Raw genomic sequence first — 18,101 nt, forward strand, 5'->3', positions numbered from 1 at the left:
ATTCAGTCAGGTGTTTGCAGAGTTTGCGTACACACCCTGTTAGAAAATATAGGCTTCTGCTGGGCAAAATGAATACAACTATACAACATTTCTGAAACCTTTACACATATTATACAGAGTACTGTTCAAGCATGAAGCCAACAGGTGCTAAACAATCTCATTAGATCTTGTAATTGTATTTGCTGAATATATATGAAAACATTACAATAAACAGGGAAACATCCTTTACAACGCAACTTTTACCACACAGTGCTTTTACATCGCTACTTTTACAACGCAAACCATTACAACGCATTGCGCTGGGGGGCGCTCTAGGATAGGGAATAGATTTAATTTACTATCCAACACCTTCCCTACTATCCACGGGGACTGGAGTTGGAATAGTAAATTAAACTATTCACTATCCAGCACCCCAAAGCGCTATGGGTTGTAATGGTATGCGTTGTAAAAACTGCGATGTAAAAGCATGCGATGTAAAAGCATGCGTTGTAATGTCATACATCCCAATAAACATTACCAAAATGAGCATTTTGGACATTTACCTTCACTGAAGTCCCCACCCTGAATCATAAAGTTTTTAACAACACGGTGAAAAGTAGAGCCTTTGTAGCATAGCCTTTTTCCAGTTGTCTTTCCCATTCCTTTTTCACCTGCAAATGGGAAATACACACAAAATATGGGCATTAATGGAGAAAGCCATGGGCTCCGGTCGAAACAATTACATAGCCTAAACACTTCAACTCTGTAGTAGTGAAGGCAATGCTAATTCAAATCTAGCTTGAACAAACAATACCGCATAAATATTAGGTGTCTCAGAAGAGTACTTTTTCAGACAATAAAAACAACCACCAGGCTGTGATCCACTTAGAAAGTTGAAGGCTGGATATCGAGTAAAGTACATAAGGGGTGAAGGAATAGGAGGTGGGCAAGAGGAGGGAGAGTTTTGTAGAGTGGAAATTATCAGAAAGGATTAGTTCTCTACATGACAATGGTTATCGCTAAAACATACATTTTAATAAAATACTACCCAGCGTTGGCTCCTATGAAATATGTAAATCAACAAATAAAATAATAAAAAAATGAGTACCAAAACATTATGACAGCCGCTAAGGCATAAGTATGAAAATGAATTGCCAGATTTCAGTTTTAATCTTTAATGCACAGAACAAAGAGCACCAGTCGTCTCTGGATCTCAGAGAGATAGTTTGGGTTACCAGTGAGGGCAACTGTTGCAGGGAGAACAACTGTTACCAAAATGTACTCCATGGACCCATCACTCTCAGAAGAATACCAAGCAGTAAAAGCTTGGGCACTCACCCAGTGAGCAAAATATTCTGCTATACAACCTGACAAAGCATTTCTTTCCATGGTTGACAAAAGGCCAGAAGGCAGCATCTTGACCAAAACTACCGTAGATTTAAGGTGATCTCCTATACTGAAGACACTGAACTTATTTTGAGAGTCAACTAATCTGATGAGGAAATGTAAGATCAGGTGAATGTTAACTTCCATGTTGCACATCATGATCAGATGCCTCTTGCTGCAGATGGACTTATTAAATACATTTAATATTAGGACTTCAATTAACTAGAGGTGCAGTTTCATTTAGGGACAACCTAGAGGTCAGTCCTGCAATTCACGAGGCATTAACATCATCACTTGCTGAGAAGGACTCGTTAAGGACATTCTTAGCAAGACTCTCTTGACGATCCAGCATAAACCCAGGCCTGCGGGGAGGGGAGGAGGGGTTGGGGTTATCTTCAAGGAGGAATGGAACTTTGCACCGCTAGAGATATACGACGTAAAAGGAATTGAAATCCTGGGCTTCTCATTGCAGGAGACCAAAGGCAGGCTATTAACTGGAATTATCTGTTACAGACCCCCAGGGCAAGATACTCACTTCCGAGTATTTTTGGATATTATCACTAATCTGACCCTAACCCACTCTAGAATGGTTATAATGGGTGACTTCAATCTAGGGGATAACGGAAGTCTGGGTAGCCACTTGAGAGACTTGAAGAACACCTGCCTGAACCTTAAACTACACCAACTGGTTCAGCAACCCACTCATCAGGGGGGGCACGTTCTGGATCTTCTGTTCGCTACAAAGACTGAGACAGAGGTTATAGACGTATTGCCACAAAGCTGGACCAACCACTATCTAGTCCATTTTAGTATTAAGGTTCTCAGTTCTGCGAACAATGATGACTGTCCGGTGAAATACAGAAGGGGAAAAGAGTGGGCCAAATTAGGAAAAAAATAAGAACTCACAGATCTTTGCGAATGTAAACCTTTTTTCCCCCTCCATTTCCGTAGAGGAGAATTACAAAACATTTTGTAATCACATAGCCAGTACTCTGGATCCAATAATCCCTGTAAAAAGCCTTAAAAATAGGAAGAAAGCTTCAGCCCCTTGGTACAATGAGGAACTGAAATCATTGTGCTCGACATGCAAGAAAGCTGAGAGAAAATGGAGGAAGACCTACTTAGACCCAGATAAGAAAGTTTTGAGATCCGCTTTGGCTATATACAAGAAGGCTATTACTAAGTCCAAATCAGATTTTTATGCCAATTCTATTTTACTAGCTCCAAATAGCACTAAAGCTCTTTTCAAAATGTTCAAGGACCTCTCTTGTCCAACTGGCATGAGCAAGAAGGTAGCTGCTTCGTAAGAACTCTGCGAGGAGATTGCTGCTCATTTCAAAGATAAAATTGCCAAAACTGTTGGAGATCTTCATCCCAATGATACTAGTGACCTGGACAACTCTAATCAGAGGCCGGATGAAGTGGTGCAGGTGAACATCACCCTGGACAAATTTCCAGTTCTCACGGATGACTCCTTTAATAATCTGGCTAACAGTGTGTCCTCTGGCTCCCCACTTGACCCCCTTCCAAACAAAATCTGGAAAACTATTGCCCAAGAAACCTTTCCTTGGCTGCAACAGATCTGCAGCCAATCCCTGGAAGTAGGAATTGTTCCAGAGGTGTGGAAGCTGGCAGTAGTGACACCTCTGTTGAAAAAACCCTCGCTAGACCCTAAGACACCAGCGAATTTCAGACCCATCTCCCTTCTGCCTTATCCAATTAAAATGTTGGAAAAATTAGTTAGCAAAAGTCTCTCATGCTATCTGGAAGACAACCATCTGCTGGACAGGGATCAATTTGGGCTTCGCCCAGGTCACGGCACTGAGACTGCTCTGGCTACCGTATTAGATAACCTACGAATGCGCGCTGACAATGGGAGTGACACCATTCTAGTGCTACTCGATATTTCAGCCGCATTCGATACGGTGAGCCACGCAATATTGGTGGAAAGGCTGGAGAGTATAGGGGTGTCAGGGCAGGCCTTACAATGGGTACGGTCCTACCTATCAGGAAGACAACAGATGGTGACTTTGACACCTTTCACCTCCAGTAGGTCTCTAGTGCATTATGGGGTACCGCAGGGCTCTGCGATTAGTCCCATCCTTTTTAACATCTATTTACTGCCCCTGTTCCCCATTATCAAATCCTTTGGTATTGACCTGGTTAATTATGCTGACGACACTCAACTGGTGTTTTCCCTTGAGGGGAAGCAAGCAGTATCGATGGATACGTTCCAGGAGTGTATGCGTCAGACTGCTGGATGGCTTAGGAGTAACTCTTTACAATTCAATGGAGGGAAGACAGAGGTGGTATACTGCCCCACGGCCAGACTGCCCCAACATTTACCTCTGGAGTTCAGGCTTACTCCGGAGGAGGAGCCCCTGGTTCCAGCCAAAATGGTGCGCAATCTGGAAGTCTTGGTGGACAGTAGCTTTCAAATGGAGTCGCAGGCTAACAAAACTGTTGGCGTGTGCCTTTCTTTAATGCGCATGCTACGACAGATCCTTCCACTACTCCCTAAAGACTCGCGTTCCCTTGTAGCGAGGAATATAGTGCTGAGTAGGCTGGACTACTGCAATTCCCTGTATTTGGGTGCACCGCGATACATCTTCCAGGGGTTGCAGAGTCCAGTCTATGGCGGCAAAGATGGTGTTAAACAGGCAACGCAGGTCGTCTACAATGCTGGCTTTGAGAGACCTTCATTGGTTGCCTATTAAAGAAAGGGTACACTTTAAATCACTCTGCATTGTCTACAGAGCTGTAAACAACTCGGGTCCTGTCCCACTGCAAGAGAAGTTTACCTGGTATAATCCCAAAAGGCAGCTCCGTTCCTCTAGCGCAAATCTGCTGACGACCACCAGATTCAGGCGCTCTAGGATGGGAGGGAGGGCCTTTAGTGTGGCAGCCACTCACTTATGGAATGAGCTGCCCTAGAATATCAGACAAGCCAATTCTTTGGCCTAGTTTAGGACGAGTCTGAAAACCTGGCTCTTTCCTAGGAATGATCTTTAAGTCTGCCCCCACTGTTGACCCGGTCTGGGTCTAGGTTGGTCTATTTAAGTCTGAGCGCCAGGATACCCGTAGGGTGGCAGTTGCGCTATACAAAAACGTAATTCAATTCAATTCAATCACTTGCTGAGAAGGACTCGTTAAGGACATTCTTAGCAAGACTCTCTTGACGATCCAGCATAAGAGGGTCAGGTGGTATTTCTGCGATACACACAGTGCATTGAAGTAGGGATTCAATGTTTGGGAATAATGGAAAACCTGGCTTGTCTCTCATGCAGGAAGTGTGCACTAATAGTCTAATGGGATAATACACTTCAAGTCAGTAAGGGTAGTTTCGGCATAACTATTTTACGTGATTATCACCACCATCAGGGAAAGCAGGCAGATAAGGAGGGCCAAGAGAAGAGTGGGCAATGGCAGTGCATTTTGGAAGAAATGGGCTACTCCAGTGATAAGTCTAGAGAGGTTGCACAGGTTTCTCCATCCTGGTGCTTGAAGGAAGGTAGGTGAGCATGCTTTGCCTGAGGTTCAGAAACTATCAAGAGGATAAAAGAGGTTTTATGCCTTTGGAGGACCTAAATGATGCCACTCTGGAACCCACTTGCATTGTTGAGCAAGATTTAATCAGGACAAGCTATTTTTAGGGACTACCCGCCTTTTCTATCAAGCTCAAAACCCAATAACTTCAGTCACAGAACAAAAAGTAAATGTAGGAAGATAAACTGACCTCCATCTCTGAAAGTGTAGCAAATGTGACGAGGTAACAAGATTTAAAGGCATCTATAGTGCTCACAAAGTGAAACAGCAATAAAGATGCCTTTACATCATAGTATCTTGTAACATTTGCTGGCTTTCAAAGACTGAGGTCATAAGTCAGGTTGTCTTACTACATTTATATTTATTTATGTGACTGAAGTTAGAGGATTTCGTAAAGTAAACTGTGTGACAATCAAACAGGGCAAAGCATGTTAAATGAAAGGCTGTAAGATGTCAGGCTTTTTTCTGAAAAACAACACTGAAATAGCAAGTGAACTGTTCAAACATTTCAAATATATTTCACTAGTTATGAAGACACATATTTTTGCCAAAACCCAATTTCCAGACATTGTTTATGCACTATTATCAGTAAAACTACAGTTTTGTGGCCATTTCAATGGACAATATGCTAACTGTAAATGACAGTGCACTTCCACATCATGCTTTAGTAATATATATATAAAAAGTGTGTGTTTAAACATGAACAGAGAATGATTATTGCTCTTGCCCAGATGACAATGCTATTAGTGAACTAAGAGGCAAGCCAGGGATCACGTGTACCCTATATATGGGCTCGATTCTTTCATACTTGGAGCAAACATTTAGTCTAGTAAATGAAAAAAGAGTTATTTATATAGCAGAAATACTGAATTTGAAGGTGCTCTCTTATGGGATAACAAAGAATAAGGCGGCTCTGTTACAAAATATTTGCCTAGAAGCACACAATTTGAGACCAGTTCATGGGTCAAGTACATTACAGGTAGGTCAAGTAGATTATTCAAGTTACTAGACATGTAGGTCTTGTAACTTTATTTCAATTTTATTTATTGCTTTTCCATTAACATAGCAAATACAATTATACATGTACAGGTTAGGGATACAGTGCAAAGTACATTAGCGAAGTCATGTAATACACAGGAAGTCTGCAATCAGCAAGATATGCAATTGTAATGTGAGTGATCTCCTGTTGGCATACTCCTAGATAGGCTTAAAAAAACAATTGAATGAAACTGTTACATCATATACAAGTCCCATTCGGTTAGAACTGTATTTCCTTCCCTAACCAGTATTGTTTCTGCCCTCTGGTTATCCGGTCGCTTTGCCTATCAAATATTGTTGGAACAGGCTCCAAAAGCCTTTGGGTCGTTTTGCGGGGGTAGCATTTCGCTATATGTGTCCGATTGAGTGTTGCAATATATCAGGTCTTTGGTCCAACATTTTATTGTGGGAATTGGGCCTTTAGCCCACCGCATAGCCACTCGGCTCTTCGCCAGTAGCAGCCCCATTGCTATCAATCACCATACACTGTTACAATTTTTTTTGTTGTATCCCAGTAGTGCTAAGAACGTGTCCAGAGATAGTAAAAGGTCAGAGATCTCACTAAGGGAGCTGAACACCTTCACCCAGAACTCTGAGGAGATTTTAGGGCAGAGCCAGGCTACATGCAGAAGCCCCACTGAAACCAACAGGGCACCAGAAGCCAAAACGGCGCCCTGCACCCAGCTGCCGCTGCTTGTGTACTTTGGGTGCTAACTCGGATCCTCCTTTGGCCTGAGCCTAACACCAGGAGCTTCGCTCCCACAACCCTGTGGCCTGCTCATGAGCAGCCATCATCCTGAGGGCCCTTTCCCCCATTGGATAATATTGGGCCTCAGCACTCTGCACCAGACCGCCCTAGTGCAGCTGAGGGTACTTTGAGAGTGCATCATTGACCCTGGGGGAACCCTTGTTCTAACCCCAGAAACTCAACCCCAAAGACCAAGTACTTACCTGTTAACCAATAACTTAATTTCTCTCCATAGGAATACATTGACTGTTTTTCCTTGAAAAATGTTGTGTGTGGAGTAGATTTGTATGAAAACCTGAAAAAAAGACAACTGTGCAAAACTGATTTTACTGACTTTTTCTCTAGGAAATGTCCCAGTGTGATATTTAGGCATATCACAATGAGTAGAAAAAGTAATTCTAAAAGTAATCTGAAAAGTAACTAAAAAGTAAGCAGAAAAGTATTTGACATTTTGACTTACCTGTATTTCAACCAACTGCATTTGAACCTGCATGCAATTGTAAAACACTGCATACATTTTTGCAAAGCATTTATGTCACTTACCTGTGCCAGGCTTGGCTTGGTTCTAGAAATAAATTAACTGAACAATATTTTTTTATACAAACATAATTGGTCTGAGTTCAGTCTTTGAGTGTGTGACATCATTTGCTCATTGAGTGTATACAACAAATGCTTAACACTACCCTTTGATAAAGCCTTACTGCTCGCCCACACCACCACAAATAGAGAGTAAGGTGCTATCTACTTTTACCTTTGCCTACCTTTGAGGTTCCACTGGACTCTGTGCACACTATACCTCATTTTGGTATAGTATATAACGAGCCATCTTCCTACCTAGGGCCTATTGAAATATGATCATATCACCCCTATCGGATGTAACTGCATTGGCTGCCCTTACCAGCCCGCATCATTTTCACGTCTAGCTGCATTACTTTCAAAGCTATCACAAACAGTACACCCGCTTATCTTGAAGACAAGCTCCTCCTTTCTGATGACTCTTAGCACACACACACAGCCAGGACACCAATAGCCTGCAGAATAAGAAGTGTAAAAAAACAAAAAACAAGATTGCAACTGTATTTATATAGTGCTTACTCCCCGCGATGAGGCTTTGTAGCACTTTTTTGGCAAGGAGCACTTTACTCCGGAACCCAAAGTGGATTAGCATAGGAATATAAGTTAACTGGAGAACTGGAAGAGCATGGTAATAAGAAGCGGTTTGGGATGAGACTACGGGCGGGTTGCTTATGATTTTGAGGAGGATTCCCCTGGAAGAGAAATAGGATTACAGGTGAGCAACTAATCGTTCTCTTCCTAAGGATCCTCATGAATAGTTATAAGCATTAGAATAGAATAGGAAGCCCATTCCACACCCCTGCGGATGAAATGGGAAAAATAAAAGCAGTGTTGTCATTACTGAAATAGGTTTCTTAAGGAGGCCTTCCCTACTTGGGTGTATGCCTTAGTGTTGGAATCCAGACAGTAATGCCTTGAGAGTATACACCTATCTCCAAGTAGCAGCTTTGCATATTTCGGAGATGGGGATATTTCTAAGTAGGGCTGCTGTTGCTGCCTTGCCCATTGTAGAGTGAGCTTTGGGTCTGACTGGCAACTGTTTGTTGGCCAATTGATAAGAATACAAGAAACTATCCATCTAGAGAAAGTTTATTTAGAGGAAGCAAGGCCTGTCCTCATAGGACAACAATTGACAAACAGATGGTCCATTTGTCTAATGGTTTTAGTTTTGTCCAAATAGAATTTCAAACCTCGTTTGAGATGTAAAAAGTGCAAAGCCCTTAACGCTGGAGTGGAAGGGTTTGGACAGAAAGGATGGTAGGTAGAGAAATTGTTTGGTTAATGTGGAAATCAGACACTACTTTGAAGGAGGAAACTGGGAGGAGTCCTCACCACTACCCTGTTAGCATGGAACATTGTGTAAGGCTCTTTGGCACAGAGAGTCTGACTCTCACTTACTCAGCGTGCTGAAGCACTAGCTATTAGAAAAGCATCTTTCCAGGTAAAGTGTTGTAGGATTGCCTTATGTAAGAGTTCGAATGGGGGACCCATGGACTTTGAAAGAACTACATTAAGTTCCCGAGAAGGAGTATACTGGTACGAACACCTTCAATCCCACGAACAAATCCTTCACTACAGGAATTTGAAAGAATTACCTTTGTGTAAGGGAATTTTGGTAAGCGGTTATGGCTGCAAGATGTACCTTAATGGATGAAAATTGCAGGCCAGACTTTGCTAAAAAGAGAAGTTAAGACAATAGAACATCCTCCTGCCCCTAATTTGGATGGTTATGATTTTGAACATGAAATACACAAGGAGATGTCTGGTCACAAGAACTGATGTGTGCCGTAATGAAACTAAAGACATAAAGGGACCATGTAGCCACAACAAGAAATAACACTGAGCTGAAAAATTCCCATCAGCCCACCCTTATGGCGGAATATCATCACGTGGGATACGAATGGTGGATCCAAATCTCGCCCAACGCATCTAGTGATGATGCAGAGATGGATTACCAAGATAGACTTCTAGCCACAGTGTATTTCAAATGGTGCTGATGGTGTGCAGTGCTAGTGGGGATTAGTGAAGGAAAAGATAAAATTGGCTACTAGGGCAAAAAATATGTTTAATAGGTATTGTCCTAGTGTCAAAATTAAAATAAACGCCTGATAGTTTGAAAATATAACTATGCAATGGCGCAGTGCAGTGGGGTCAACATGTTTCAGCTATATGGAACAAACTGTCCAGCTTGCTTCAGGACCAGGTAGTAATAGCGACTGCAGAACATTTTTGTAAGATAAACATATGAATAATTATGCTCATACTGTGCAAAACCCATTTAATTACTCCTACCAGGAACTTGGATCCCCAATGTATACTGGTGGAAATTAAATTATTTGTCCTTTCCTGCAAGAGAAAGAGACAATGCACAGAATATATAATGAACTTGTGTACAATGATCCCTCAGTGACAGAGAAACCAATACAGACAACACAAACATAGCGAAGACGAATCTCCATGCCTCACAGAAGGCACATAGTCCTCCTGGTTGCTATGATACAATTTGAAAAAAACGTTATCAGAGTATAGTACTTACCCAGCATTATGTGGGAAGTAACCTCACCTCGCCCGGCACCCGCTCGGGAAAAATGAGGCCCGCTCTGTTAAAGTGGAAATGGAAAAGTAAATGAAAAGAACAACCTCAAAAAACCTTTTTGAGGTGTATAGCTAATCTGCTCCCTCATTTCCATACTATATTAACATTTGGCAGTTGTTTTACGTAAAGTGACAATCCCTCAACAAACATAATGGCCGCAACTAAGCGTGTTAGGGCAGCGATTGATCAGGAAACCGGTTTGAAAAAATGCTCAAATGTAAAGAACCAGACTCAAGTCTGGATATGAAATTAACTAAACAGAGCTATATACCAAATCCTATTAAGCTCAAATGTAGGAAGTACATAGAGGTACTAGCTAGCTCGATATCGAGCACTGCATCACAGAGAGTCTGCAGGAGCTTATCTATCCGTCGGTGCCTCACACCAGCGTCCGAGTGGGAGTGGAGGTGCCGGAATACAGTTTTGCGCGTCTTTTTATACTGTGTGGTAATTGACTAATTGAATAATCGCTTCTGCAGGCGCGTTAGTAATTTGGCCAAATATCCGCTACTAACGCTTGTTGCGATCGAGTAATAATGAGAATGCTAATCAAGTAGCGCATGCGCAGATAACCTATCTATCTGCGCATGCGTGGCAGGCTAGTGAGCATTTACCGGCACATGCGCGGATGAGCAGTGGAATGTGGCCGCGTAATGCAATGAGATACAGTGTCGTGACTGCGCCCCCGTGTAATGAACTAACAGTGGTGCACCCATACTATCGAGAGATAGATCTTGTTGCCAATTTATTGAAGCCGGTATTTCACTGTTAAAAGATACAGCCGAGTATCACCAAACACAGCAAGTCGATTGAAAAGATAGGTCATTTAGATTAGTACACAGAAATGGGTAAATGTCCAAGAATGTCAGTGTAATGTAGTATCAGTCTACAATAAAAACCTATGGAAAATACATAGTATAGTAAAGCCATCACAAAGTCCTTTGTTGTTCAAATGAGGATGGGCCAGTGTGTTTGGACAAATATATACGTATAGACAACTTGATGAATTGATTACAGTGATGTCCAGGGTATATCATCGTTTAGACCCTTGCTGTCACTCTTAAGTTGAAAAATCCATTTTTGTTCTTTAACGAACAAAAACCTGGACACATCACTGATGTGAGGGGGAATAAAGGGATGTTCTAGAATAACCCACCTCATGTCCTCTGCTGTGTGTTTGAAGGTCAAAAAATGATTAGTCAGTCTCGTAGATTGTTTATGGCACCGGATGGTGCTTTTGTGTTCACCTATCCTCAATTTTATACTGCGGGTGGTATATCCAATATATCTTAGGGAACAGGGACAGGTTATCATATAAATGACTTTCTCAGTATTGCAATTCGTATGCTTTTTGAGGAGCCACATTCTACCTGTTCCCAAATCAACCTTGTCAGTTGTGTACGTCTGAGGGCAAGCGCTGCATGAACCGCAAGGATAGTGGCAGTGGACAGGTGGAAGGTCCCAAAGTGTCGTAGGCCTGTCCACATTTTGTATTCTTGGTCTCGTACGGACCAGTGTGTCGCGCAAACTGGGTGCTCTTTTGAATGAGAACAGAGGAAATGGAATGTCAGTGTCAGTAATGTTCAAAATACCCCAATGCTTACGTATTGTTTTCTGTATTTTGTTGGACAGTGTGCTAAATGTGCTCACAAATGTAAGCCTGTCTAATGGTGGTTTTGGGGGCCGCCTCTCCACAAGTGCCTCCCGGTTGTTATTCGAGGCACGTTTCCATGCTTTTTTGATAAGGTGTTTGGGGTATTGGCGTTCCTGTAATTGAACAGAGAGTTTAGTTGCATGTTTGTTGAACAATTCTTTAGAGGAACAGTTCCTTCTGAGCCGGAGGAACTGACCTACGGGAAGATTTTCCCGCAACGCCCGAGGATGATGACTGTTAAATATAAGGAGAGAGTTCCTGCCCATGGGTTTGGTATAAAGCTCAAATTGTAGTCCCCCTGCTTGTGGAAAGATAGACACATCCAGAAAAGGGAGTCTCTCATGGCTGAACTCAACAGTAAACTTAAGGTATTGATTTTGATCATTAAGCCATCTGTGGAACAATTGAATCTCTGCAGGGGAGCCTCGCCAAACCACCAGGATATCATCAATGTATCTCTTCCATAGCACCACTTGATGGAAATATGGGTTGCTATGGTTGAGAACATGATCCTGTTCAAATTGATGGACATATAGGTTGGCGAGGCTCGGGGCAAAAATGCTCCCCATAGATGTCCCGGAGATTTGAAGGAAAAACTGGTCCTCAAATTTGAAAAAGTTGTCCATCATGGCTAGTTTAGCACATTCCAAAATGAAATTGACAGGAGTGATACTGTCAAGATCTTCCACAGACAGAAGATGGCTGATAGTCTCAAGGGTTTCCTCTTGTGGTATGCAAGCATAAAGAGACTCCACGTCGAAGCGGACTAATAAGTCTGTCTCGACTGTGAACTCTATACCTGGTAATAATCTGAGGACATCTGCTGGGTCCTGTAGATAAGTAGGCATTTTTTTCACAAGAGGTCTAAGGAAAAAGTCTACGAATGTGGAGAGGTTCCAAAAGGGACCCAATCCCTGAAATAATAGGGCGTCCTGGTGGTGGTCTAGTGGCTTTGTGTATTTTAGGGAGGCAATAGAAGCCAGGTGTGACAGGGTTGTGTGTCACCAAAAATGTGGCCTCTTGGGGTGTGATCCATCCCTCTGTCCTCCCCTCATCTACCAAAGCTTTGATTTCTGTGAGCAAATCAAAGCTTTGGTAGATGAGGGGAGCACAGAGGGATGGATCACACCCCAAGAGCCAAATTTTTGGTGACACACAACCCTGTCACACCTGGCTTCTATTGCCTCCCTAAAATACACAAAGCCACTAGACCACCACCAGGACGCCCTATTATTTCAGGGATTGGGGCCCTGTTGGAACCTCTCTCCACATTCGTAGACTTTTTCCTTAGACCTCTTGTGAAAAAAATGCCTACTTATCTACAGGACACAGCAGATGTCCTCAGATTATTACCAGGTATAGAGTTCAACGTCGAGACAGACTTATTAGTCAGCTTCGACGTGGAGTCTCTTTATACTTGCATACCGCAAGAGGAAACCCTTGAGACTATCAGACAACTTCTGTCTGTGGAAGATCTTGACAGTATCACTCCTGTCAATTTCATTTTGGAATGTGCTAAACTAGCCATGATGGACAACTTTTTCAAATTTGAGGGCCAGTTTTTCCTTCAAATCTCCGGGACATCTATGGGGAGCATTTTTGCCCCGAGCCTCGCCAACCTATATGTCCATCAATTTGAACAGGATCATGTTCTCAACCATAGCAACCCATATTTCCATCAAGTGGTGCTATGGAAGAGATGCATTGATGATATCCTGGTGGTTTGGCGAGGCTCCCCTGCAGAGATTCAATTGTTCAACAAATGGCTTAATGATCAAAATCAATACCTTAAGTTTACTGTTGAGTTCAGCCATGAGAGACTCCCTTTTCTGGATGTGTCTATCTTTCCACAAGCAGGGGGACTACAATGTGAGCTTTATACCAAACCCATGGCCAGGAACTCTCTCCTTATATTTAACAGTCATCATCCTCTGGCGTTGCGGGAAAATCTTCCTGTAGGTCAGTTCCTCCGGCTCAGAAGGAACTGTTCCTCTAAAGAATTGTTCAACAAACATGCAACTAAACTCTCTGTTCAATTACAGGAACGCCAATACCCCAAACACCTTGTCGAAAAAGCATGGAAACGTGCCTCGAATAACAACCGGGAGGCACTTGTGGAGAGGCGGCCTCCAAAACCACCATTAGACAGGCTTACATTTGTGAGCACATTTAGCACACTGCCCAACAAAATACAGAAAACAATACGTAAGCATTTGGGTATTTTGAACATTACTGACACTGACATTCCATTTCCTCTGTTCTCATTCAAAAGAGCACCCAGTTTGCGCGACACACTGGTCCATACGAGACCAAGAATACAAAATGTGGACAGGCCTACGACTTTGGGATGTTCCACCTGTCCAGGGCCACTATCCTTGCGGTTCATGCAGCGCTTGCCCTCAGACGTACAAAACTGACAAGGTTGATTTGGGAACAGGTAGAATGTGGCTCCTCAAAAAGCATACGAATTGCAATACTGAGAAAGTCATTTATATGATAACCTGTCCCTGTTCCCTAAGATATATTGGATATACCACCCGCAGAATAAAATTGAGGATAGGTGAACACAAAAGCACCATCCGGTGCCATAAACAATCTACGAGACTGACTAATCATTTTTTGACCTTCAAACACACAGCAGAGGACATGAGGTGGGTTATTCTAGAACATCCCTTTATTCCCCCTCACATCAGTGATGTGTCCAGGTTTTTGTTCGTTAAAGAACAAAAATGGATTTTTCAACTTAAGAGTGACAGCAAGGGTCTAAACGATGATATACCCTGGACATCACTGTAATCAATTCATCAAGTTGTCTATACGTATATATTTGTCCAAACACACTGGCCCATCCTCATTTGAACAACATAGGACTTTGTGATGGCTTTACTATACTATGTATTTTCTATAGGTTTTTATTGTAGACTGATACTACATTACACTGACATTCTTGGATTATTTACCCATTTCTGTGTACCAATCAAAATGACCTATCTTTTCAATCGACTTGCTGTGTTTGGTGATACTCCGGCTGTATCTTTTAACAGTGAAATACCGGCTTCAATAAATTGGCAACAAGATCTATCTCTCGATAGTATGGGTGCACCACTGTTAGTTCATTACACGGGGGCGCAGTCATGACACTGTATCTCATTGCATTACGCGGCCGCATTCCACTGCTCATCCGCGCATGCGCCGGTAAATTCTCACTAGCCTGCCACGCATGCGCAGATAGATAGGTTATCTGCGCATGCGCTACTTGATTAGCGTTCTCATTATTACTCGATCGCAACAAGCGTTAGTAGCGGATATTTGGCCAAATTACTAACGCGCCTGCAGAAGCGATTATTCAATTAGTCAATTACCACACAGTATAAAAAGACGCGCGAAACTGTATTCCGGCACCTCCACTCCCACTCGGACGCTGGTGTGAGGCACCGACGGATAGGTAGGCTCCTGCAGACTCTCTGTGATGCAGTGCTAGATATCGAGCTAGCTAGTACCTCTATGTACTTCCTACATTTGAGCTTAATAGGATTTGGTATATAGCTCTGTTTAGTTAATTTCATATCCAGACTTGAGTCTGGTTCTTTACATTTGAGCATTTTTTCAAACCAGTTTCCTGATCAATCGCTGCCCTAACACGCTTAGTTGCGGCCATTATGTTTGTTGAGGGATTGTCTCTTTACGTAAAACAACTGGCAAATGTAAATATAGTATGGAAATGAGGGAGCAGATTAGCTATACACCTCAAAAAGGTTTTTTGATGTTGTTCTTTTCATTTACTTTTCCATTTCCACTTTAACAGAGCGGGCCTCATTTTTCCAGAGCGGGTGCCGGGCGAGGTGAGGTACTTCCCACATAATGCTGGGTAAGTACTATACTCTGATAACGTTTTTTTTCAAATTGTATCATAGCAACCAGGAGGACTATGTGCCTTCTGTGAGGCGTGGAGATTCGTCTTCGCTATGTTTGGGTTGTCTGTATTGGTTTCTTTGTCACTGAGGGATCATTGTACACAAGTTCATTATATGTTCTGTGCATTGTCTCTTTCTCTTGCAGGAAAGGACAAATAATTTAATTTCCACCAGTATACATTGGGGATCCAAGTTCCTGGTAGGAGTAATTAAATGGGTTTTGCACAGTATGAGCATAATTATTCACATGTTTATCCTACAAAAATGTTCTGCAGTCGCTATTACTACCTGGTCCTGAAGCAAGCTGGACAGTTTGTTCCATATAGCTGAAACATGTTGACCCCACTGCACTGCGCCATTGCATAGTTATATTTTCAAACTATCAGGCGTTTATTTTAATTTTGACACTAGGACAATACCTATTAAACATATTTTTTGCCCTAGTAGCCAATTTTATCTTCTCCTTCACTAATCCTCACTAGCACTGCACACCATCAGCACCATTTGAAATACACTGTGGCTAGAAGTCTATCTTGGTAATCCATCTCTGCATCATCACTAGATGCGTTGGGCGAGATTTGGATCCACCATCCGTATCCCACGTGATGATATTCCGCCATAAGGGTGGGCTGATGGGAATTTTTCAGCTCAGTGTTATTTCTTGTTGTGGCTACATGGTCCCTTTATGTCTTTAGTTTCATTACGGCACACATCAGTTCTTGTGACCAGACATCTCCTTGTGTATTTCAGTATATGTTGGGGTTTTGAGATGTCGGGGTCGGTAATTAACCCCCAGTGACCCTCCCACCTCTTTATTTCTAGTATGATTTTGAACATACCACATATAAAATCTCTTCCATTTGAAAGTGTAAGATGGTCTGGTGGAAGGCATCCTGGATTTCCGAAGAATGTCCATGCATTCCTGCGACAGGCCTACGTGTCCATACTGCAGGAATTCAGCAGCCATGCTGTCAAGCTCAGGAAGGTAAGGTTGGGGTGGAATACTTTCCTGCCTAGCTTGTAGAGGAGATCTGGTCTGCATGGCAGTCTCCTGTGTGGTTGTTCGGATAGCTGAAGGAGATCTGGGCATCACCACTGGTGAGGCCATTCCAGGGCTATTAGGATCATTTTGGCCCTGGCTCAGTACAGTTTGCGGATGACTGTTGGCATCAGGGGAATGGGAGGAAATGCGTACAGAACAGTCCTGGGCCAGTCGATCAAAAGGGCATTCCCCTTTGTTCCTGGTTGGTAGAACCTGGATGCTAAGTCTGGGCATTTTTTGATGCTTTCTTGCACGAGCAGATTGATCTGCGGATGCCCCCATTCTTGAAAAATGTCTAGCACAATGAATGTCATTGTATAGTACCCACCTGTGCATATCGGCGAATTTTCGGCTGAGAGAGTCCACCTGTACGTTGTAGACTCCTGGCAGGTGAAAGGCTGAGATTATTAATCTGCCCCCTTGCTTGTTTAGGTAGCACATTGTAGTTGTGTTCTATGTTCGTACCAGGAGCTCGTTGATTTGGATGGAGGGATAAAAGGATTTGAGGGCTGGAACGACAGCCCACAGGCCAAACAGGTTGACATGATATAGTTGTTCCTTGGCCGACCACAGGCCCTGTGTCTATAGGGTGCCCATGTGAGCTCCCCCGCCTTGGAGAGACTCATCTGTAATGAATGTTTGCTTGGGAGTGTCCTGGAGAAAAGGGATTTGATGAGTAGGTTTTACCGTTGAATCCACCACAGTAACTAACTCTTTGTCGATTGTGACAGGGTGAGCCTGTTATCCCAGTGATCGATGTATTGGTTCCATTGATCCCCCAGATTCTATAGGAGCGGCCTCATGTGCAGTCTAGCATTGGGGACCAGGAATATGCATGAGGCCATTGGCCCCAGTAGTGAAGCCATCTGTCTGGCTGTTGGGTGCCGCATTTGTAAAAGGGTTGAACCCTTCTGAGCAATAGAGGACAGTCTTCTTCGAAGGATACACTTTTGCGATTTTTGTGTTCAGGATCGCTCCTAGGTAATGCAGCCTTTGAAAGGAAATCAGGACGGATTTTTGGTGTTGGCATGAAGACCTAAGGATTGGACAGTCTCAAGAAAAACACTGTAATGCTTTCTTGCTTGATCTGGAGAGGAGCTTTTCACCAGTCAGTCATCTAGGTTTGGGTTGATGAATATGCTTTTTCTCCGTAGGGCTGCCGCTACGACCGCGGTGCACTTGGAAAATGTGCAAGGAGTCGACTTCAGGCCAAATGGCAGCACCTTGTATTGCTTGGATGCCACTTTGAACCTGAGGATCTTCCAATGCTTCCTGGTAATCGGGATGTGGAAGTAGGCATCGACAGAACACTTCCAGTCCCCCAGATGAAGTTGGGGATAAATCTGGTGGAGAGAGAGTATTCTGAATGTTTCCCTTCTTATGAATTTGTTTAGGATGCGTGTAGTCTTTATTGTCCCTTTTTTCCTTACCACAAAATATTGAGGATACACTCCCACTCCCGTCTGAGAAAGCGGAACCACCTCTATGGCCTCTTGCGAAGTAGATTGAGAACTATGTTTTGAAGCAGTCTTTGCTGGTGGCAAGAGGTTTTTGATGATGGGACTTGCAGAGGTGGGGATTTGAAGCGTAGTGCATACCCATTTCTCTACAATATTTAGCAC

At 43.0% G+C, this 18,101-nt stretch overlaps 1 protein-coding gene across 1 annotated transcript in view; it reads right to left on the bottom strand.

Annotated features, from left to right (window-relative positions):
• Positions 1 to 18,101, bottom strand: part of NKTR (natural killer cell triggering receptor) — a 511,856-nt gene that overhangs the window by 315,801 nt on the left and 177,954 nt on the right. Inside the window, 1 exon segment of the mRNA XM_078665314.1 lies at positions 543 to 650. Within this exon segment, the coding sequence (XP_078521440.1) occupies positions 543 to 650 (108 nt within the window).

The sequence above is a fragment of the Lissotriton helveticus genome, chromosome 10 (assembly GCF_964261635.1).
Source record: "Lissotriton helveticus chromosome 10, aLisHel1.1, whole genome shotgun sequence".
NCBI lineage: Eukaryota > Metazoa > Chordata > Amphibia > Caudata > Salamandridae > Lissotriton > Lissotriton helveticus.